General features: G+C 37.6%; 3 protein-coding genes across 3 annotated transcripts; all 3 read right to left on the minus strand.

Annotated features, from left to right (window-relative positions):
• Nucleotides 1-245: 245 nt before the first annotated feature.
• Nucleotides 246-5,758, minus strand: sar1aa (secretion associated, Ras related GTPase 1Aa). The gene is made up of 7 exons (XM_083933236.1): nucleotides 5,701-5,758; nucleotides 3,996-4,068; nucleotides 3,737-3,856; nucleotides 3,207-3,272; nucleotides 2,366-2,469; nucleotides 2,146-2,277; nucleotides 246-2,035 (listed from the first exon to the last, which is right to left on the minus strand). Exons 2-7 carry the CDS (start codon nucleotides 4,051-4,053, stop codon nucleotides 1,919-1,921), a joined length of 597 nt encoding a protein of 198 aa, XP_083789362.1. The 5' UTR covers nucleotides 4,054-4,068; nucleotides 5,701-5,758; the 3' UTR covers nucleotides 246-1,918.
• Nucleotides 5,759-7,935: 2,177 nt separating this feature from the next.
• Nucleotides 7,936-12,015, minus strand: ppa1a (inorganic pyrophosphatase 1a; the record flags this gene model as incomplete). The annotated part of the gene is made up of 11 exons (XM_083933244.1): nucleotides 7,936-7,961; nucleotides 8,050-8,089; nucleotides 8,828-8,897; nucleotides 9,169-9,254; nucleotides 9,889-10,016; nucleotides 10,115-10,241; nucleotides 10,337-10,423; nucleotides 10,504-10,623; nucleotides 10,888-10,941; nucleotides 11,697-11,761; nucleotides 11,955-12,015. The coding sequence occupies 11 exons, from the start codon at nucleotides 12,013-12,015 to the stop codon at nucleotides 7,936-7,938; spliced, it is 864 nt and encodes a 287-aa protein (XP_083789370.1).
• Nucleotides 12,016-14,716: 2,701 nt separating this feature from the next.
• Nucleotides 14,717-17,437, minus strand: lrrc20 (leucine rich repeat containing 20). Its single transcript, XM_083932184.1, has 5 exons — nucleotides 17,362-17,437; nucleotides 15,981-16,069; nucleotides 15,613-15,762; nucleotides 15,308-15,475; nucleotides 14,717-15,220 (listed from the first exon to the last, which is right to left on the minus strand). Exons 2-5 carry the CDS (start codon nucleotides 16,048-16,050, stop codon nucleotides 15,093-15,095), a joined length of 516 nt encoding a protein of 171 aa, XP_083788310.1. The 5' UTR covers nucleotides 16,051-16,069; nucleotides 17,362-17,437; the 3' UTR covers nucleotides 14,717-15,092.
• Between the last annotated feature and the right edge of the window lie 955 nt (nucleotides 17,438-18,392).

Here is an 18,392-nt window from a genome sequence, read left to right on the forward strand (position 1 = left end):
CTTAAGTGACAAACCTTGAATATTGAACAGGTAACACTTAAGCAGTTTATTCAAACCCCTTAAGAGACAAAATGCCACCCTACAGTTAAAGATACATTATCCTAACAAGGGATGCAAGTGTGTGAAGAAGGTTTTATTTGGAGCTATAAAGGAAAAAGATACATGGCCAGATGAGTCCAAAAAAGTTTGGTTTTTATTTCACATGAGCCACTCAACTAATAGACAAATCTCTATGTGAGCATGTTGTTAATAATGTTGAAACTTTTTTCAAAGAGAATTGCTGCAAATATTATTTCCCATCGACCAGCTATAAATAACTACAGTGCTTTATTCGTGTCAGCTGATAGGCAGTTACTGTACAAACATTTACATCTGTATTATACATAATTTACAGGAGTTCAGTGTAGGATACAGAACACTATTCAGAGGACAAACTGTTTTTTTTACATGCATACTGTATCTCAGTAAACACTCAAGATTCCCTGTAAAAAAAAAAAATCTGTTTCATATTTATCTTTTCATCTCGGTCGCAAACATCCCTGCGTTGATTAATAAGCAGAATATTTTAAATGGTACCCTGTAAACATGGGATGCAGAAAACAGTACATGGGCTGCGATCATCAGAAGTTTCTGTATTCGTTAACAAGATAGCACGTGAATGTTTGCAAGCGCACTCTCATATCTTTTCAGATAGTCAAAAAGTGCATTACCTGCAGCACTCCGACTCTGTTGAACAGTCTACATGCTGATTACATGCAGATACATTGTCCAGGCTCTAGATTAAAAAGGAATAAATAAGAAAAGATAAACTCTATTAATGATTTCAATGAACAGGCTCAGAACTACATATATTTTTTCCTACCCCCAAATACAGAGGAGTAAGATTGTCTCTGCTAGAGTACAGTACAAGGGCAATGCATTATTACAACCTTCATGATATAAGAAAGCAAGGGCAGCTATTGAACATCATAAAAATTCGGAATGAACACTTTATCTTTGAGTTCTGTACTGAAGACCCCAAAGTCAAATGTAGTGCAGTTTTTATTTCTAACACATTTCAAATTAGCGGCCTTCAACGCAGCGCTCTGAGTCAACACAACAGGAAGAGATGCAAAAATAAACAAGCCAGTTCCATCAAGACACTAAAAGTGAGAATTATTCACAGGACACTCATCAGTGAGCTGTTCAGTTTGACTCCGTTTACTCATCATCTTTGCCTTTATTTGTGGGACGTGCTGTCTCCTCTGCGTTTTTGGTTACTAAAGGGGATTTGATTTGATTTTGGCTCAGTGCTCAGCACAGAATTTAGCTTTTGTTGAAGTCCAATCTCTCTCCCTACCAATCCCAAAGTTATTAGCATACATCTTTGGCTATGCTTTGAAGGCAGTGGCTGTGTATCATTAGATTAAATGAACTCAAATTAATCTCCTGTATTTATTTTTTATTAAACTCAACCATTTTAATCGTAACAAGCATTAAACTACCCAACACAATCACTAACAAGTCCTTAATTTCCATCACTTGCTTCCTGATAAATCCCAACTAGAGCAGATGTTCTATTCCATATTAAATAATACAACACTAACATGTACGTATCTATATTCTTGCATAATGCTATTTGCTCGTGTATGTATTCAGGTATGATGTAACCTTTGGATGTAATTAACACATGCCATGGAGTTAGACAACTCAGTTAATTCTCACATTAATAACACAGGTAGAACAGTTCACCATGAACCACTTTTAAAAGTTTGCATAGAAACCTTTAAATCCTGAATAAAGTATTAAAAAGAATATGCTCTTACTATGCTCTTGATAATACAGTTTGAAACCTGGGATGATTGACACTGGCAAAGAGACAAAATCTTTGTCTAGCTTTGTGAAAATGTGTCAAGAAAATCCCTTCAGGTCCTGCGTGTCAGTCGATGTACTGTGATAACCATCTGAAACCTTCTCCGTAGCCTTGTCTTTTCAACACGCTGCACATGAAGATCTCCAGTGGCCGGGCGTTCAGCTCTTTCAAAGAGACGTTTCCCTGTCGATAACACACAAATAAATGAGGATGATGGCCATCAGGCACCAGGAAATGTGCCCACACACAGATAGAGATCATATTCCTATGAATTAAAAGACAGTTACGCCTACCTTTCCGGTAACTTGACCATCAAGAGCAAAAGCTCCTCTCAGTCCTCCTTCACTGATAGCCTCAGCGCGGTCAATTTTATTACCCAGCACCAACACCGGTACATTGACTATTGTCTCGTCTCCTAGGAGAGCCTAGAAACACAAGAGCAGCACAATCATCATCAATTTACTGTCAGGACACCTAGCTGAAACAACTTGTAACAGGGATGTTTAATCTTACGTCCAGTTCGGCCTTAGATTCTAAGAGTCTGTCGTGATCCGCACAGTCTACAAGAAAGACGACTCCATTCACGGCCGGCAGGTAATTCTTCCACACTCTTCGAGCTGTCAACAACGAGAAAACAGTTTGTGAATGAACTGTCCTTGCAGTGAGTCAATACAACTGTGAATGCCCTTCTCAGCTTATAATGCAGCAGTTTTGTCTAGGAACTGGTGAAATCGAACTGTATCCTTTGATTGTCTCTGTGTACAATCAAAAAGTGACGCAATTTTTTTAAGTGGTATGATGGTTCACATATCCTACATTTTACTTAAAGCAGACACACATCAGTTTTTTTTCAATTAAAGGATCTTGATTTGTGCTCAGTATTTTAGGCTTAGTGGTTCCATCAGAGCTGATTTGAAACCCCTAAAAATGTCATTACTCGTCAGCGCTGCAGGGGCTACAGAGACACCATGTGGCAGCCACGAGAACTGTGATTGGTCAACATCTCTGACCATGTTTCTGATGACAGAGGTTAGAAAGTAACAAAATGATTCGGTTACCTTAAGCATTTCCACTGACAACTGTAACAAATTATATACTGTTGTGCCCCACTCATCCCGGCAAATTTTTTGTCATAAAATGTATAAAATAATTTGAACTCAACTACTTCTACTGCGGATGAATGAGACGGCCTGATAATGTAGTTGAGGAGGCACTGTGACAATACACGTTAATCCTACCCTGAATCCGAACATTTTGCCTGAGCAGTTAATATTTCAAGTAAATGTGTTGTGGCAGCAAAAAGCAGAGACAACAAACAGTGTGTTATTATTTGCAAAATGGCGAAAGATCTCACCTTGTACATGTCCACCCAGATCAAATGTAGTAAATGTCATCCCACCAATTGACAGTTCTTCAGAAGCTTTGTGAAAAAAAAGATAATTTTTATTGGCCCAGACAGTGAGAACAAAAATGTAATATCATTAAGTAATATGGCATGTATTGCAAGACCGTTATCTACAATATATAATAATGTCTGTGTAACATTGTGGGAGGAGGGAAAAAAACTAAAAAATGTGGAATTAATTTTCAAAGAGAAGGAATAAATCATATACTGTACTTATTTACTGCATCAAAGCACACTGCCTGTTATAATCTATTACTAATTATCCAAGGATCACATTATCATAAGGGACACAGTATGGTTAAACAACATTACCATACTGGCACCACAGCATTGACGATAACTGATAAATCGCATCTCCTCTAAGCCAAACGTGCATCACATCTTTTCAGCTTTAAAGTTGGCAATGTTATATGCTATGTTCTGTACACCAACAACATGTAAATGTAGGATGGCTCATTACTCTCTGAATCTCTCCTTACTTGGGTGCAGTGTTGGCACATGTTGGCCAAGTCTGTCATCTTTCAACATATGTAGGAGCGTTGTTTTGCCAGCATTGTCCAGGCCCAGAAAAACCAGCTTCCCGGACTTTTTATACAGACCTGGAATAAATATTATAAATAAGTTTAGCATACATTACTCACACATTTCATGGGTGAAAGTCTTACTTAATCCTTGAGGTGGAGCATAACCAAAACAACAACAACATTCACTCAAGAAGTGCATTTGAGCTGTACATACCTAAGAACTGTAAAACACTACTAAACCCCCTGTAGATCCAGTCGAATAAAAATGACATCTTGATGGTCTTTGACTGAAACAAGAAGAAGGTCAGATTACTATTACATACTGCACAGAATGAGCAAAGAAATAGTAATGCCTGCCTTGACACTGCATTTTTTTGCTCCTGCTTATACATAAGTGAGGTGGACAAAATATCAAAAACAGCCATCAATATTAAAAAAAATGTGCCGTAGAGTTAATAATAATAATAATAGACCCATGGGGAATTTTGAGGGATGCAGAATGAAAGTATTGCTTCTCCATAAAAAAAGATATTTAGTCTGAATTAATATTATTATAAAAAAAATTTTGACGGGTTTGACAATGACTTTCTGCAACGTTCTGTTTACATTTTACCAGCTATTAAGCGGCCAGAATTGCGGGTTGCCAGGGTTGTCTGTTGTTCGCCGCAGCTACTGTAGGCTGGCACTGGGTGAGTTTGCCAATCCTGCAGCGGCTTATTTGTCCCAGCAGCTGAGTGACCAGAGACGGGTAAAAACGAGAATCTATATAGGCCAAGCATTCACTCGATGGACTGAGATAAAGGAGTTCAACAGCATTAAAACGCACACGGAAATGGCTATGTGTCTTCTTGATCAGTAAGCTAACTTTCATGTTTACTTTGCTGTGCTCTGCAATACTTATGGTGTGATTTGCCGGAGAGGATGGGTTAAAACAGGCTCAAACAGACTCCGGTCTCTGTAGGCTACTGGGCTGGGTCTGACCAACCTGGCAACCCGAGTGCTTTTAATTATCTTTTGTTGTCGCGACTACGATCTTGTGACACTAGATGGCGGTGTTCTGCTCATTCACCATATTTAAATATAGCATTTATTTGCATAACATTAGACTTTTTCCTCAGCAGGCAGACATATTGGCAGGAAAGGTGCAGGTGTATTTGATAACATTAAATCAATCCATTAGCATAGCTGGTTCCAGGGTTTTGACATTGTGCATGCTGGCTCACTGTAACTTGGACACTTGATGGAACTGAAGCATCGTTAAACAAGTTTGTTTCACCTTTGTTTGTCCTGCAGTGACAAGTCAACATGTCTGCCGTGAGAAATGTCTGTTATTACATTACACCACACCTTAAAAAGTAAGCCACCCTGCCCCCAGGGTAACAGTGGACTAAGAGCCATGTTATGTATCCATTCAGACGCCTATCCAAAGTCTAACTAGCAGTTAGATCTAGGTCAAAGCCTATCTTTGAGAAACAGGCCCCTTACCTGGTCTAGATATATCTGTGCCAGTCATAGATCATTTAGATCAAACTCAGCTGCCTCCAAACACCTTTAATATTTGTCCCTGTTTAAATAGCTAACTTAGCAATACATTCTTAGTAAACAACGCTTTATTGTTAAATTGTAATTACAATCGCCAATAGTGTAATGTTCAAACTATCAAAAACACTTGTAGTCACGCGTCTGGTTGGTATTTAGCTTGTATAAGTGTGCTCTTGAACCGACAGAACCGTAACGATAATGACGCTTTGGGGCTAGTTAGCATGAGCATGTCAGCTAAAGAGCTTCTAGAATGTGATGTCATGTGCGTCGCCAGGGCAACGTTTAACTGACTATCAGCCGCGCGAAAATTATTATTAACTAATGTCAAAGGCATTGTCTGTGTTATTGTGTTTTTGCGCTATAAAATGTTATCTTACTTTTGCGTTAGCAGACTCCCCTCAACACTGACAGTGCCCAGTAGTATTGGTGGTCTCCTTGGAAACAGTCAATCAGACTTCCGCTTTTTCTTCTTTGTGTTTTTGAATTGGGCGTTTGGCATTCCCAGTGTAGTGGATTAGCGCCCTCATCAGGCTGTTTGAAGAAAGTGAAGCCAACCAGAAGGATAGCACACAGTGTAAATTGAGTATAAGCAGGAACATTAAGTTTAAAGTTATAGTAATAAATGCAGAAAAAGGACACCTTGGACTGTCACACCATTATATTTATATGGAATGTATTACCAGTCGGACGCTGTTTGCTGGTATTAGCAGTATCCGGATGGATCTGGTCTGCCGCAGTTTCCGGTCTTTTCTTGTTGCTTTTACTGGGTTATCGCCACCGAAGTGCAAGTAGAATTAATTTACCCACTTCTAAAATCTACAAGTGAAGTTTCATATTTGTACATGGGCATTCACATGTCAAATTAGTCAAATAAAGTGACCTTGATAAGAGAACGTTTGGACCCTGAGCGGCTCACGTGGTGGTTTACATTAAAAATGGAAATGAAGAAGACTTTACTGTATATTTTGTAGCTGTTAAAGCATGTCATTCTATTGTGAAGGACTGAAGTATGGTCCAGCGTCCTTTTGACCACTCTTGTAAACTCAAAGATAGGCCGTTAAAACGATACATGACTTTAGTTTAGCACCATTAAGATAACTTAACATTACACAATCATTTATATTTGTAGGTTAAACAGAAAGTTTGATAGAAATTAGCCAAAAACTGTCCGACTGATGACACAGTTTTATAACAGTAAATTATTATTACATCAATTCATTCATTATAAACATTTTTAAAGCCCCTGAGCATCCACACAGGTCAGTTAACCTGGTTGAATAGACCTCTTCTCAGGACTGTGTGGGTGTGTCTACTGTGATTGATTGACATCTTCCCGGGTCTCATGTTAGCTTTGTTTCACCTGTTAAAGTGGGACGGACATTTATGACCTCATAAATCCCCATCAAAGCCCCTCCCACCTTCAACCCAAGCAGAGGTCTAATCAGGCAGAATAACTGAAACACCTGTGTGAGTGTTCATGGGCTTTTACATTCTTTTAATGCTTTTTTATTGCCTGTTCTTCACGTATTGTGCTTTGCGTTGTGTTTTTATCTACTGACCACAGTTGAACTGCTGGTATGTGACGTTTGTGGTATATTGTGATCGGTTGCTGAATGTGTGAACTGAACATGCATTGATATTTCGCACAAATGAAGATCCTAATGCATTGATAACATTCATTGAATTGAATTGAATTGAATTGAATTGATCTAGAAGCATGATTTTACTTTTGCAGGTGAGGTGGAGCTCATTTTTAACTGTTTTGTACAGGACTGCAACTAATTATGTTCTTTACTGAATCAACCGAGTCTGCTGATGATATATATTTTTTATTATAAATTATTAATAATCATCGTAGCTTTATTCCAGGCAGCACTGAACATTACTTCCAAGTTCATTAACAAAAGCAAATTAATGCTGCTAGAGACATAACAACTCTTTTTGTAACCATTATTCTAATCACACTGTGAAGGCCTCTAGTGCTTATCGAGGCTTATTGTTTATTATGAGCCTACAGAAGCACACCATGGGGTTTATCCACTTGCAGTCACATACTTTAATAACCAGTCATTTGTACTGTTAAGTAGCTACTACATTATAGGAACACTAAATATATTATTTAGTGGAATTGCCCATAGGCAGCAGTGCGATTTTGTTTGCCCACATGAATTATTAGACTGTACAGAAATTGGTATGTCTTATTTCAAATTTTACAGGCAGAGTAAGATGTCTACACTCTTTTCACATCAAGAGACCATTATGCACTTGAGATCCATAATCAGTAACCACACACTAATGTGATAATGAAAATATGTAGTCGTGCCAAAAAATCAATACAATACACAATTCCTTAGTGTGGTTTATTGTAATACTCTGTCAAGCCTGGTTTTACAAGCAACAATCTAATAACTTAAATGTATTACTGTGTCACAATCACAAAACAAGCAGCTCTGACAGCATCAGACGTTCAAGTGTGAACAAAGACGCAAGTAAATGTGACAAGAAATATGAATCCAATACATCCAATTTTCTGCTCTGATGTGTTCAAATCAGATAAAGGAAGAAATGAGTGAAGAAAGGAATGAAGGTTTCTGCTCAGGGTTTTCTTCTCACTACTCATAGTAGAACCATTTGTCAACTGAAAAACAAAATCAAGCAGATGTGATTTAAATCGAGTGACAACGTAGAGTAGCTGCAATGAAACAAATACAAGTACAAACACCCACCTGAACTTGGAATGGGATCTTCGGCTCCAAAAGCACCTTCCTGGTGGTAGAGTTAGTGGTGTTTACAAATGCACCTTAGAGGTCATGATGAATACATGTGTGCAGCTTAGATAGCTCATTAAATGCCATGAGAAACCATACTGTATGTAGGCCTGTGAATGTTCTCATTCGTCCAGGTCATCGTTATCCTCAAAGCAATTTCAGTCAAAAGCAACTGGACTGGTTATTTGTCTAGGAAGACGTTTCACCTCTCATCCAAGAGGCTTCATCAGTTCATGTACGCATCTGACCAGGCTGGGACTGGACCAACTATCTGATGGGAGATCCAGGTGTATCTAACGACGGGCGTTGGCACTTGGAGCACAAAAGGATTCAGTGACATCATCGGCCTTGTGAGAGGTTAAATACCTGGATCTCACACCAGCTAGTTGGACCAGTCCCAGCCTGGTCAGATGCGTACATGAACTGATGAAGCCTCTTGGATGAGAGGTGAAACGTCTTCCTAGACAAACAACCAGTCCAGTTGTTTTTGACTGAAATTGCTTTGGGGACATACTGTATGTAAGTGAAATCTATGAAATGCTGGTTTCTGTTTGAACTAATAACCCTTATGTTGCCAAATGAACAAGATGGAGTAACTAATGATCCTCACCGTTTTTCTGAGGGTTTTCTGAATTACCAGGTTATACAGCACACTGATATGTTTATCATCCAGTCTTTTATTAAGGAAGGCAGGATTAAGCTGGTTACATGAATTTGAAAAGGAAAACAGACTTACAGACTGTACCGTAGCCTCTGCGTCCCCAGCAGAGCAGCAGAACGGACTATCTGAGACACTGGTGTTAGTGCTGATTCAAGAAAGAGATAAAACACTTATTTTACATGTAGTATTAAACAGTCCATTCACTGAGCAGCTACCGTATACAGTGTGTTACATTGTCTACCAGGATTATAATTTAGTTGATCAAAACTCTTCTCCCCAGCATTTTTGTCAACTTTCATTCAGCGCTTGATAATTATCTCAAGGACGTTATGCCAGGAACTATCAATAACAGCATTTGTCACATATAAAATCATATAGCCTTCTGTTTGCATAGAGGAGCACTGGCAAGTACTTACCAATTTAACTCGCCCGCGTTTGTCCTCTTGGAAATCAGTGCCTTCCAGAACTCGTGGGTGCTCTTGATTGTTTTAATGGCAAAGTCCTGGAAAACATTTTTTTATTATTTACAATGATTTTCCTCATCTCCGTACTCCAAGAAAGAAAGCATCAATATACCAGATTAAAATAAAGTAGATATTTTTGACGGTCCCATAATATGCTAATCTTCAGGTTCATACTTGCGTTCATACTTGGAAATGTTAACTTGCATTCATTTTATCATGTAAATTTTGACACTGTCTGTGTGAATATACCTGCATTTACCCTCCGTCTGAAAGACTCCGTCTAGGCGCCTGTCTCTTTAAGCCCCCCACCCGAAAAAGCCCAGTCTGCTCTTATTGGTCAGCGTTTCCGGGTCTTCCACATTTGTGCACTGTACTGTCATTGCAGCCGGGGATCAGGATGACTGTAAAAGCACTGTAGTGGCAGGCAAGGCTTTCTACCTTTATATAATATATCTGTGACATCACAACAATATAGAAGTCCTGACGGCTCATTTAAAGGCACAGTTTCTGAATATGGGCTGTGTGCGTTTTTCTGTTGATTGAGCTTTTGATACCTTTACAGTATTTCTATAGCACCTCAACTTGCTTTGTAATATATGCTATATGGGACCAAAATCTGACCAGCTACGGATACATTTAAAAATATTTAGTTTAAAAATTCAGCACACGTACCCTGTCCTTAAACTCTCCGTTGAAAGCAAATTGATTTTCAGGTTTCCCATCTGGGACTTTGTATCTTTTGAACCAATCCAAAGTTGCTTCCAGATATCCAGGTTTAAGTCGTCTTACATCATCAATATCTGCAACAAATCGCCAACAAAGGAGAACTCTCAAATAAAGAATAACTTGTGTAACCAATGGCTGATTTTCCACTTTTTCTGTTGCAGGTTATTCATACCGTTAAAGTCTGCGGCTTCAGGGTCCTCAGTATTGATCACAATGACCTTCCAGTCTGTTTCACCCTCATCGATCAAAGCCAGAGTTCCCAACACTTTCACTTTGATTATTTCTCCTCGAGAGCACACCTGAGAATTGAAGACACTTTAAAAAAAAAAAAAAAAGAAGCTGCAAACAGCTGAATTTAAATCTGTCTATTCAAAGCCCATAATCAGAGTTGTACCTTATTTCCTATGTCACATATATCAATAGGATCATTGTCTCCACAGCACCCCGTGTCACTGTCCTTATGGTTGGGGTCTTCCCATGTCTGTAAAAAGAGAAAGCACATTACATGTTTGATGGAGGTCTGGTTTCCTGTTGTTCGGACATCATCTGAGTGGGACTTACCTGTGGAATAGCTCCGTAATTCCAGATGTAGCCTTTGTGAGGAAAAACATTCGCTACATAACGAAGATTCCCCTTCTTCATATCTTGTTTCAGTGGATTTAAAGGATCTTTGGTGGCAATCTGATAAACAGATGTCCAAAACACAGTTACACCAGTACTTACAGTGTTATAATAACATTTCAGTAAGTCATCATTGTGTATAAAATCCTCAGATTAAGCTATGCACATATGTACAGACAATTACAAACTATGTCCATGTCAAATGTAGGAACATGGATCTCTATAGACCATCTAATTTCAGTGTGTGAACTGTGTATTAGGAGGGAACATGTATGAAAATAATGATTAAAATTATGACACATGATGATACATCCTCCTACATACCTCCATCTTTGCATTCGTCCATCTTGGAACCTCCACAACGGCATTAAAAATATTCTGCAAGATAATCATAAATAGACTTTTGTTACACAAAGGATGCATTCTCATTCCTGTTTTCAAATACATTTTTATGAAACTTATTTTAATAAAACATACATAACAGTGATTATTGACTGCCTTACTATATCTATACAAACCTCAAACCTGGTCGGATGCTGAAAAGAATGTCTGATGTATACAGTGTACTGAGTGTGCTTAAAAAGCAGGCATAAATTTACTACCTGTGTAACCTGAAGCAAGTGTGCCATAGATGTAGACAACCACTTATTGCTAATATAACACTCAATGGAGGGACAGGAGCAGTACATTTTTGTACAAAATTTTTTTTTTCACTTATCGCCTGTAGCAGGAACACACAGCTCTCTTGCACATGTGACGGAGGAGTTTACAGTATCAATTCCTGCCTGAACTCAAGGTCAGTTAAGGTAGCACACTGACTTATGGCCCCCAGGTGGTACTGGGGAAAGCATCTGTCCCTACAGACAAATTGGCCATTGGCATTAATGTTGGTGATGCTCTGATTGGTCTGTTGACACAGCAACAAGAGCAGGGAAAACTAATAAATAAATAATAATAATAAAAAGCAGAATTCTTCTCTCTTTTTACAAATTACAAGTGACTTGCAAGAGAATGTATTTTAATGAACATACAGTAACCAAGGAAACAAGCTTTTGTACACCAAAAGAGACAAACATAACTCTACTTTTTCAAAGAAAAAACTTGCAGCATTAACTTTGACAAGTGATGCTCACCTCTGCTTCGTTTGCGTAGATGGGTATGTCATGGAATGGAGAGATGTATCTTCCCTCAGAATTTTCTAAGGAGATAATAATGTATTTGAGCATCAACAGCAACACTATGAGGAACAAAAAAGTGTGAGACAGCTCTATGATTACTTGCCAATACAGGAATTAGAGTTGGTAGTTAAAAAGCAACTACAATGCTTAAATTCCCCAGTAACACACAATCTAGTTCATTCAAAGCAGGCCTCAATGAGCTGCTGTGCTTACTGAAAAACACCCTGTATTCCTGGGTGTTAGGCCTGCCTCTCTCCTCGATGGTAACGCTCATGTCTGCTGTTGCTTTCCTCCACTGTGGTTCTGTGCACTAATCCAGGAGGACTGAGGAGCTCCTGACTGACAGGCGTGTAGTCATTGAGACAAAGGGAGCAGGCATGCGCACTGCTTAAGCCAAGATTCCTGACAACTGCATGCATGTAACAGGTGTAAAGGCCACGCGTGTAGGCCAGATGCCAGAGCTGTGTGTTCCTGTATGTTTACCGAATTCTAATCACATCTATTATTGACATCTGTGGCGAACAAGTGTTAACAAACATTTGAAGGAAGCAGAATTGCTGAGAATAGTAATCAACTGCTAATCCTCTTCCTTGTTCTCAATGGCTGCCACACGCTTTCTGTGGCGTGGGTCTGAAGTTTCTTTACCTTCTTTGCATGTGAAATGATTTGTTTCATTTCCTTCGTGTAAGCTGTGGCCGTTGAGAGCTCTTTTCAGACACAAACAGATGGAGCTGACTGGCGTTAGCCGTAAACCAATTAACAAGACAGGATTAGGTGAAGTGTCTGCGTTGTGACTTCTTGCTTTTGGAGTCTTTTAATACTTTAGGCCTCTTTTTAGTAACATGATGTTTAAAAATATACACTTTATTATTATGTCTGCAGTGTATTTTGATAATGAATGGCTTTTATGGTACTTGCCATTTTACTTAATGTTATGTTTTATGTAAGAGTAAGGTGCATAATTGCATTGATTGAAATGGATTATTTTATTATGATATAGTGTAGATACGAGAGAAGCTCATCTGCCTTTTGCATCATTACAGATCTTATTTAAGGGGAATATATAAGCACACTAAATGCTCTGCCATCTTTGCTGTAAGTGACATGTTAAAAATGTGTCTGTACAGTTTTTGAGAGTGACAAAATCTACATATTGCAGGGAGGCCTGACAGTCTGAGAATCATTTTCAGGTATGGTATGCTAATTAAAACACATGCTACATTGTATTTTATCTATGCTATTGCTCCTTTTTCTAAAGTCTCATTGTGTATTTATATCAGTCATTGATGCTTTTATCAGTTCAAGTAATAATTCAGTTCAATAGCCCTTAAAACATTGTGCAATTAAAATAAGTTAAATAGATGTCTATGTGGCACTTATTTACACAAACAACAAATACAAGTCTAAAATAAATTTTCTTATAACATCCAATGATCAACAATGAGCTGATTTGTTGGAGTTGTACCATATTGAAACTAAAACACACACAAAAAGCAAAAAGCACACACAGGGCTTTTCAAAACTCAATGTACACTAAATTTTGATGTATTTAAGCAAACATGATGTCTTTTTAGCATCAATATGGAGAAAACTTCTGCCTATGGTGCTTTTACAAAACATGCAGCGACGAATTATATCAAATGTGCACCTGTTTTTTGTAAGATCTCTCTCAAGCATTTTACACTGTAATTGTAACATTTTGTTAGCCAAGGTGATACATTATATTTTGAAAGGCTGCAACATGTAGCAATAAATGGTTGTAGTAGTAGTTCTTATTGACATTAGCTGCTGTATAATCTGTATAAACCTGTGGCTTCTTGACCTCCTGAAACATTTTCTTATTTCTTTCATTAACTGAAGTTTAAACAGTCTTAACTCTGTCAAATAAATATAGTACAACAATATACCTCCTGCTCTCAAATGTAAATGACCATAGTTTCACCCAGTTTAGGATGATTAAAGCACAGTGTGAGTGAGAGGGCAGCATAATGCACAATGCAAGGTCACAGCTTTAGCAGCAGAGGAGTCATGTGATGCTGTAAGCCTGCTGCCTTGCTTAATATTTCTCTTGGCCAAAAGACATTGAAACCCCAGCATCCTACCCTCCCACAATTCGGCAAATTTAGACGTCTTAACACAGTAAATATGATCTGGTCATAAATCAATTCCTAACATACCATAATGGTACTTCCCTCTTTTTGCTCTTCCGTGGTTTATAAACCACCATCGCTCAACACAGTGAACCCAAACATCAGCTTATAGTTGATCCAGACTCAGCAGTGTTGCTATTTAAAGAATTCTTGAAAAGCCACGAGAATACTTTTAACACTGTGGATCGGGCTCTGTAACCTACAGCCGCTATAACAAATAAGGTTTAGCTCGATCTGTTTCTATCTGTCCTTTCCCCGTCACCCTAAATCCCGTCTCTGTGGTGCTTCCAGCTCGCAGCTAGTTATCAGATTCAGTCTATACAATGGATAAAATGTTGTCACTCTAATCTAACCTATTCTTATGTGTATATCTTTTATTTATAGAGTATGCTATGTTTTTTTGGTCTGTTGATATACTAATGTTTCTCTTCTCGCGTTGATGTGTACTTACTATTGCCTGGATAACCTATTGCAATAAGGATTGCCTAATTGGGATGAAAAGTACATCTACCCAACTATATATGAGGGTGAACTACAGGAGAACATGTTCCTACTGTTTAATAATGTGCCAAAGCAGTATTTTATGTCTGGAAATGTAAGTGATCAAGTTTCTCCTGTTAACCCTATCAAGGATCTTTATCCCAGCCCACCATTAGCTTCTATATTTTTAAAACTAGGGCTGAAACTATTCACCAATTAGTTAATCAACAGAAAATGTATTGTTATTTAATTAGCACTTAATCATTTGCTATAGTCTCAGCAACAAATCTGTTACCCAGTGAAAAATAATGTTGCAAGACTGCAGTTTTCAGTGCATACTTTTTAATTGCAAAAACTTTACTATCAAAAGTAATAAATAAATCATGATTCATGATTTGTGTCTCAAATGAGACAAAAACATATCAATGGTGTATAAAGCTGGATTGATTTCATCTCCAGACAGTAACTTAGGCTCTTTGTAGTTTACACAGAGAGGACAAAAGTAGTAGCATTCTCAATCAAAAAGGATGCCATCTTTAATTGCACACTTCTGTTTTCGTTGTTGTTGTAAACCTATTGTGATATCTTCCGTTCAATATCTTCGAGTGATACGTTTCATCATCTCTCAGGCACAATAAAGCATCCAACTGAAGTAGATAAAGGCACACAGCATGCTGTCTGTAGGTGGCTAAATATGATATCCAACATATTTTAGGACTCGTCAAAAAAAGGAAATGTCAAAATTGTGTGGTGATTGTAGAGCAGACTGAGTGTTTGAGTCCAAGGGGTTTGACTTCACGTTCAGCCACTTCAGTGCTGGCATGTTGGATAACTTCTCCACTGGTATTTCTGTGGGACAAAATAAAAAAAGAGAGTGAGCTTAACCTTAAGCCGTGTTAGAATATAAAATACACTGTGTGATTAGATTGTTTTTACCAGTGATGCTATTGTTCTCCAGGTTAACCCTCTCCAGGGTGGCTATTTCAGTAAGTTTATCAGGGAAGATTGAGAAGCTGTTATAAGCCAGATTGATGCAGGTCAAATGCTCCATTTCTCCCACGGTGTCAGGCAGTTTGGTGAGAACATTTCCCCTCAGGTCCAGTTCTGAAATATATTTCAAACATGAGTAAATTGAGAGGGCCTGTTCTTCTGTTGCAGCATGTGAGATCAACAACATACAATGACACAATCTTTTCTTAAACATCAAATTAATCAAATATCTGCAGTGAATTATCCACTACCTCTCAGCTGAGGGAAGGTTGAAAAGAACTTGCTGGAAATGGCCTTCATCTCATTGTCAGCCAGTGTGATAACGCGGATGTTGTCTGAGACACTCTTCAGGACCTTGAACACACCGTCTGGGAAAGAGATGAGCTTGCAGTTTGACAGGTCTGCAGAGAAGAAGAACATGATTATGACATTGTGAAGCATTAATACAGCATGGAAATGTTAACTATCTATAAGTAAAGACACAGTTTGGATTTATTGAGCAGACAAATGCAATCTTCTGTCACCACCTGCTGGTGAAAATCTGAAATAGCACAAAGCAGAATATTGAATTTGGGCTATTCCTATTTCCAGAGGGAAAGATGTGTGATGGGAGGCTTACCCAATGTATCTTTCCCCTCCTCTACGGTTGCATTAACCCTGCGGGCCACATTTGCGACTGCCTCAGCCATTTTTCTGCTGTAACTGTTCCTAAGGGAGGTCATGAAACTTTAGACTTAGACATACTTTTAGGCACAAGATGTATGACAGCCAAATAACAATTACAGTAACAAACAAGGACAGTATATTGTTACAAATGTATCCAGCTTCATACAGTTGCCACACATGCCCTATTGAATCAAAATTAAGTTAGCGCTGTATGCTATGTGTTCTTAGTCTTTGGTTTCCGTAAAAACATAATAAAAATACTTTTTGTCCATTTTACACTGGAGTAAAAGGATCATCTTATAAACATTAGGAAATAAGTCAATCCTCTTACTCTGTGTAAACATTTTCTGTAAATTGATATAAATGAGGTATCATTTACATTATGCCAGTAGTAGTTATACAACACTGAAAAAAAATAACATTCATTGTATTGTTCATTCCGAATTTTAAGGTTTTTTAAAAGTAACTTCCTCGACGAAATCATCTATTGTAAAGTAATGAAAGTAATTTTAGATTAATGACAATCCCAGAAAATGTTTATGTTTTCAGATCAGTTGAATGATTACATGGCACAGTTACAATACAAGCAGGGGTGGAAGAAGTATTTAAATCTTTCACTTAAGTAAAAATAGCAATACTATGGTGTAAAACTACTCAGTTACAAGTGAAGTCCATTCAAATCCTTAGACTACTTAAGGAAGATACTAGCATCCACAAATAGCCTACTTAAAGTACCAAAACTAAAAGTACTAATTATGCAAAATGACTCATTTCAGAATTATGTGTATCATATAATTGGATTATTTATTGATGCATTCATAAGTAGGCCTACATCACTGTAATGTTGCAGCTGGTAAAGGTGGAGGAGATTTTAATTACTGCTGGGTTTCTTAATCTAGATTCATTCATTATAATATTCGTAGATTTATATTTTCTATTGATAATCTAAATCTACAAAGTAACTCTAACCTTTAAGATAAATGTGGTGGAGTAAATAAGTACAATATTACCCTCTGTATGTAATGTAGGCTAGTGTGAGTTGAAATTAGCATAAAATACTTAAGTTAAGCACCTAAAAGTATCTGAGTAACGTTAAATCATGTACTTAGTTACCACAGTAACAAGTTAAATACCGGAAATGGAAGGAAAATCGCAATTTTTCAGTCAATACGGTAGTTACACAAATGTAATAAGATGAAAAAAAGTCACCCAAACACTATACAATATAGCACCCACAGCCCTACAATACCGGACGGATACAAAGGCAGTTGTATATCCTTATTATTAGTAACATTATGTGTCTTCTGTTTTATTAAAGCCACGGCAGAACTTACCCAAAACCAGAAGCTACAGTTACAGTCTGGCAGCTGCCACAGTTAGCTAGCTAACGTTAGCTACAGCAGCTCAACCACATTTGGTGAGTGTGTATTTTTAGCCCCAGGGAGGGCAATTCACCGGAATGTTGCACTATTCATGAGAAAAGTTAGACGAACAACACCTCATGTAGTAACGTCAACGTTAAACAATCTATGCCAAAGTCGTTGTTTGCTATTTAGCGACAGTTTAATAAGTACGTGAAGGAATATGCTAGGCTATAGCGAACAGCCCGGCCAGGAAATATGCCGGTATATTGTATTCATGAGTGTCAGTCTTGCGCTTTCAAGTTGCAGACGATATAGCTTAACTAAAATAACAAAAATAAACAGTAAAAAAATACAATTACCTCACTTATTAAGTCGTAATACTCATTATGACTAATTATTACATTTCCATTTGGTCAATATTGAGTGACGACATGTAAATTTGGTCACCATTTTCAGGCGTTAATCATAAGCATTTTAGTATTGTACTTGATGTACAGGCACTTTATTTGAGTTATTCCATTTTAATCTACTTTATACTTCTACACCACTACTTTTCAGAGGAACTATACTTTTTACTCTACTACATTACTTGGCAACTTTAGTTACTAGTTACTTTACAGATTAAGTACAAAATATGATCAACAAATTAAATAACATATATTGTTATAGATAAAGATACACATTCGTATATATATAGTAAATAAATCAAGCCACATACCAGCTGCAACTTTTAAGTGATATTTACATTAACCTGTCAAAATTTATAATCTGATAATATAAATATTGGAATCAGCTATTATGCATAATGAGTACTTTTAATTTTTGTACTTTAAGTACATTTTGATGCTAATACATTTGTACTTTTACTCAAGTAACATTTTGAATGCAGGACTTAGAGTATTTCCACAGTGTGGTATTACTACTTTTACTTAAAAGCTCTGAGTACTTCTTCAACCACTGCTTTTTTAAATCTGAATATTTTGCATTGAGGCTGGGCCCCA

The sequence above is a fragment of the Echiichthys vipera genome (assembly GCF_963691815.1).
Source record: "Echiichthys vipera genome assembly, chromosome: 18".
NCBI classification, from domain to species: domain Eukaryota; kingdom Metazoa; phylum Chordata; class Actinopteri; order Perciformes; family Trachinidae; genus Echiichthys; species Echiichthys vipera.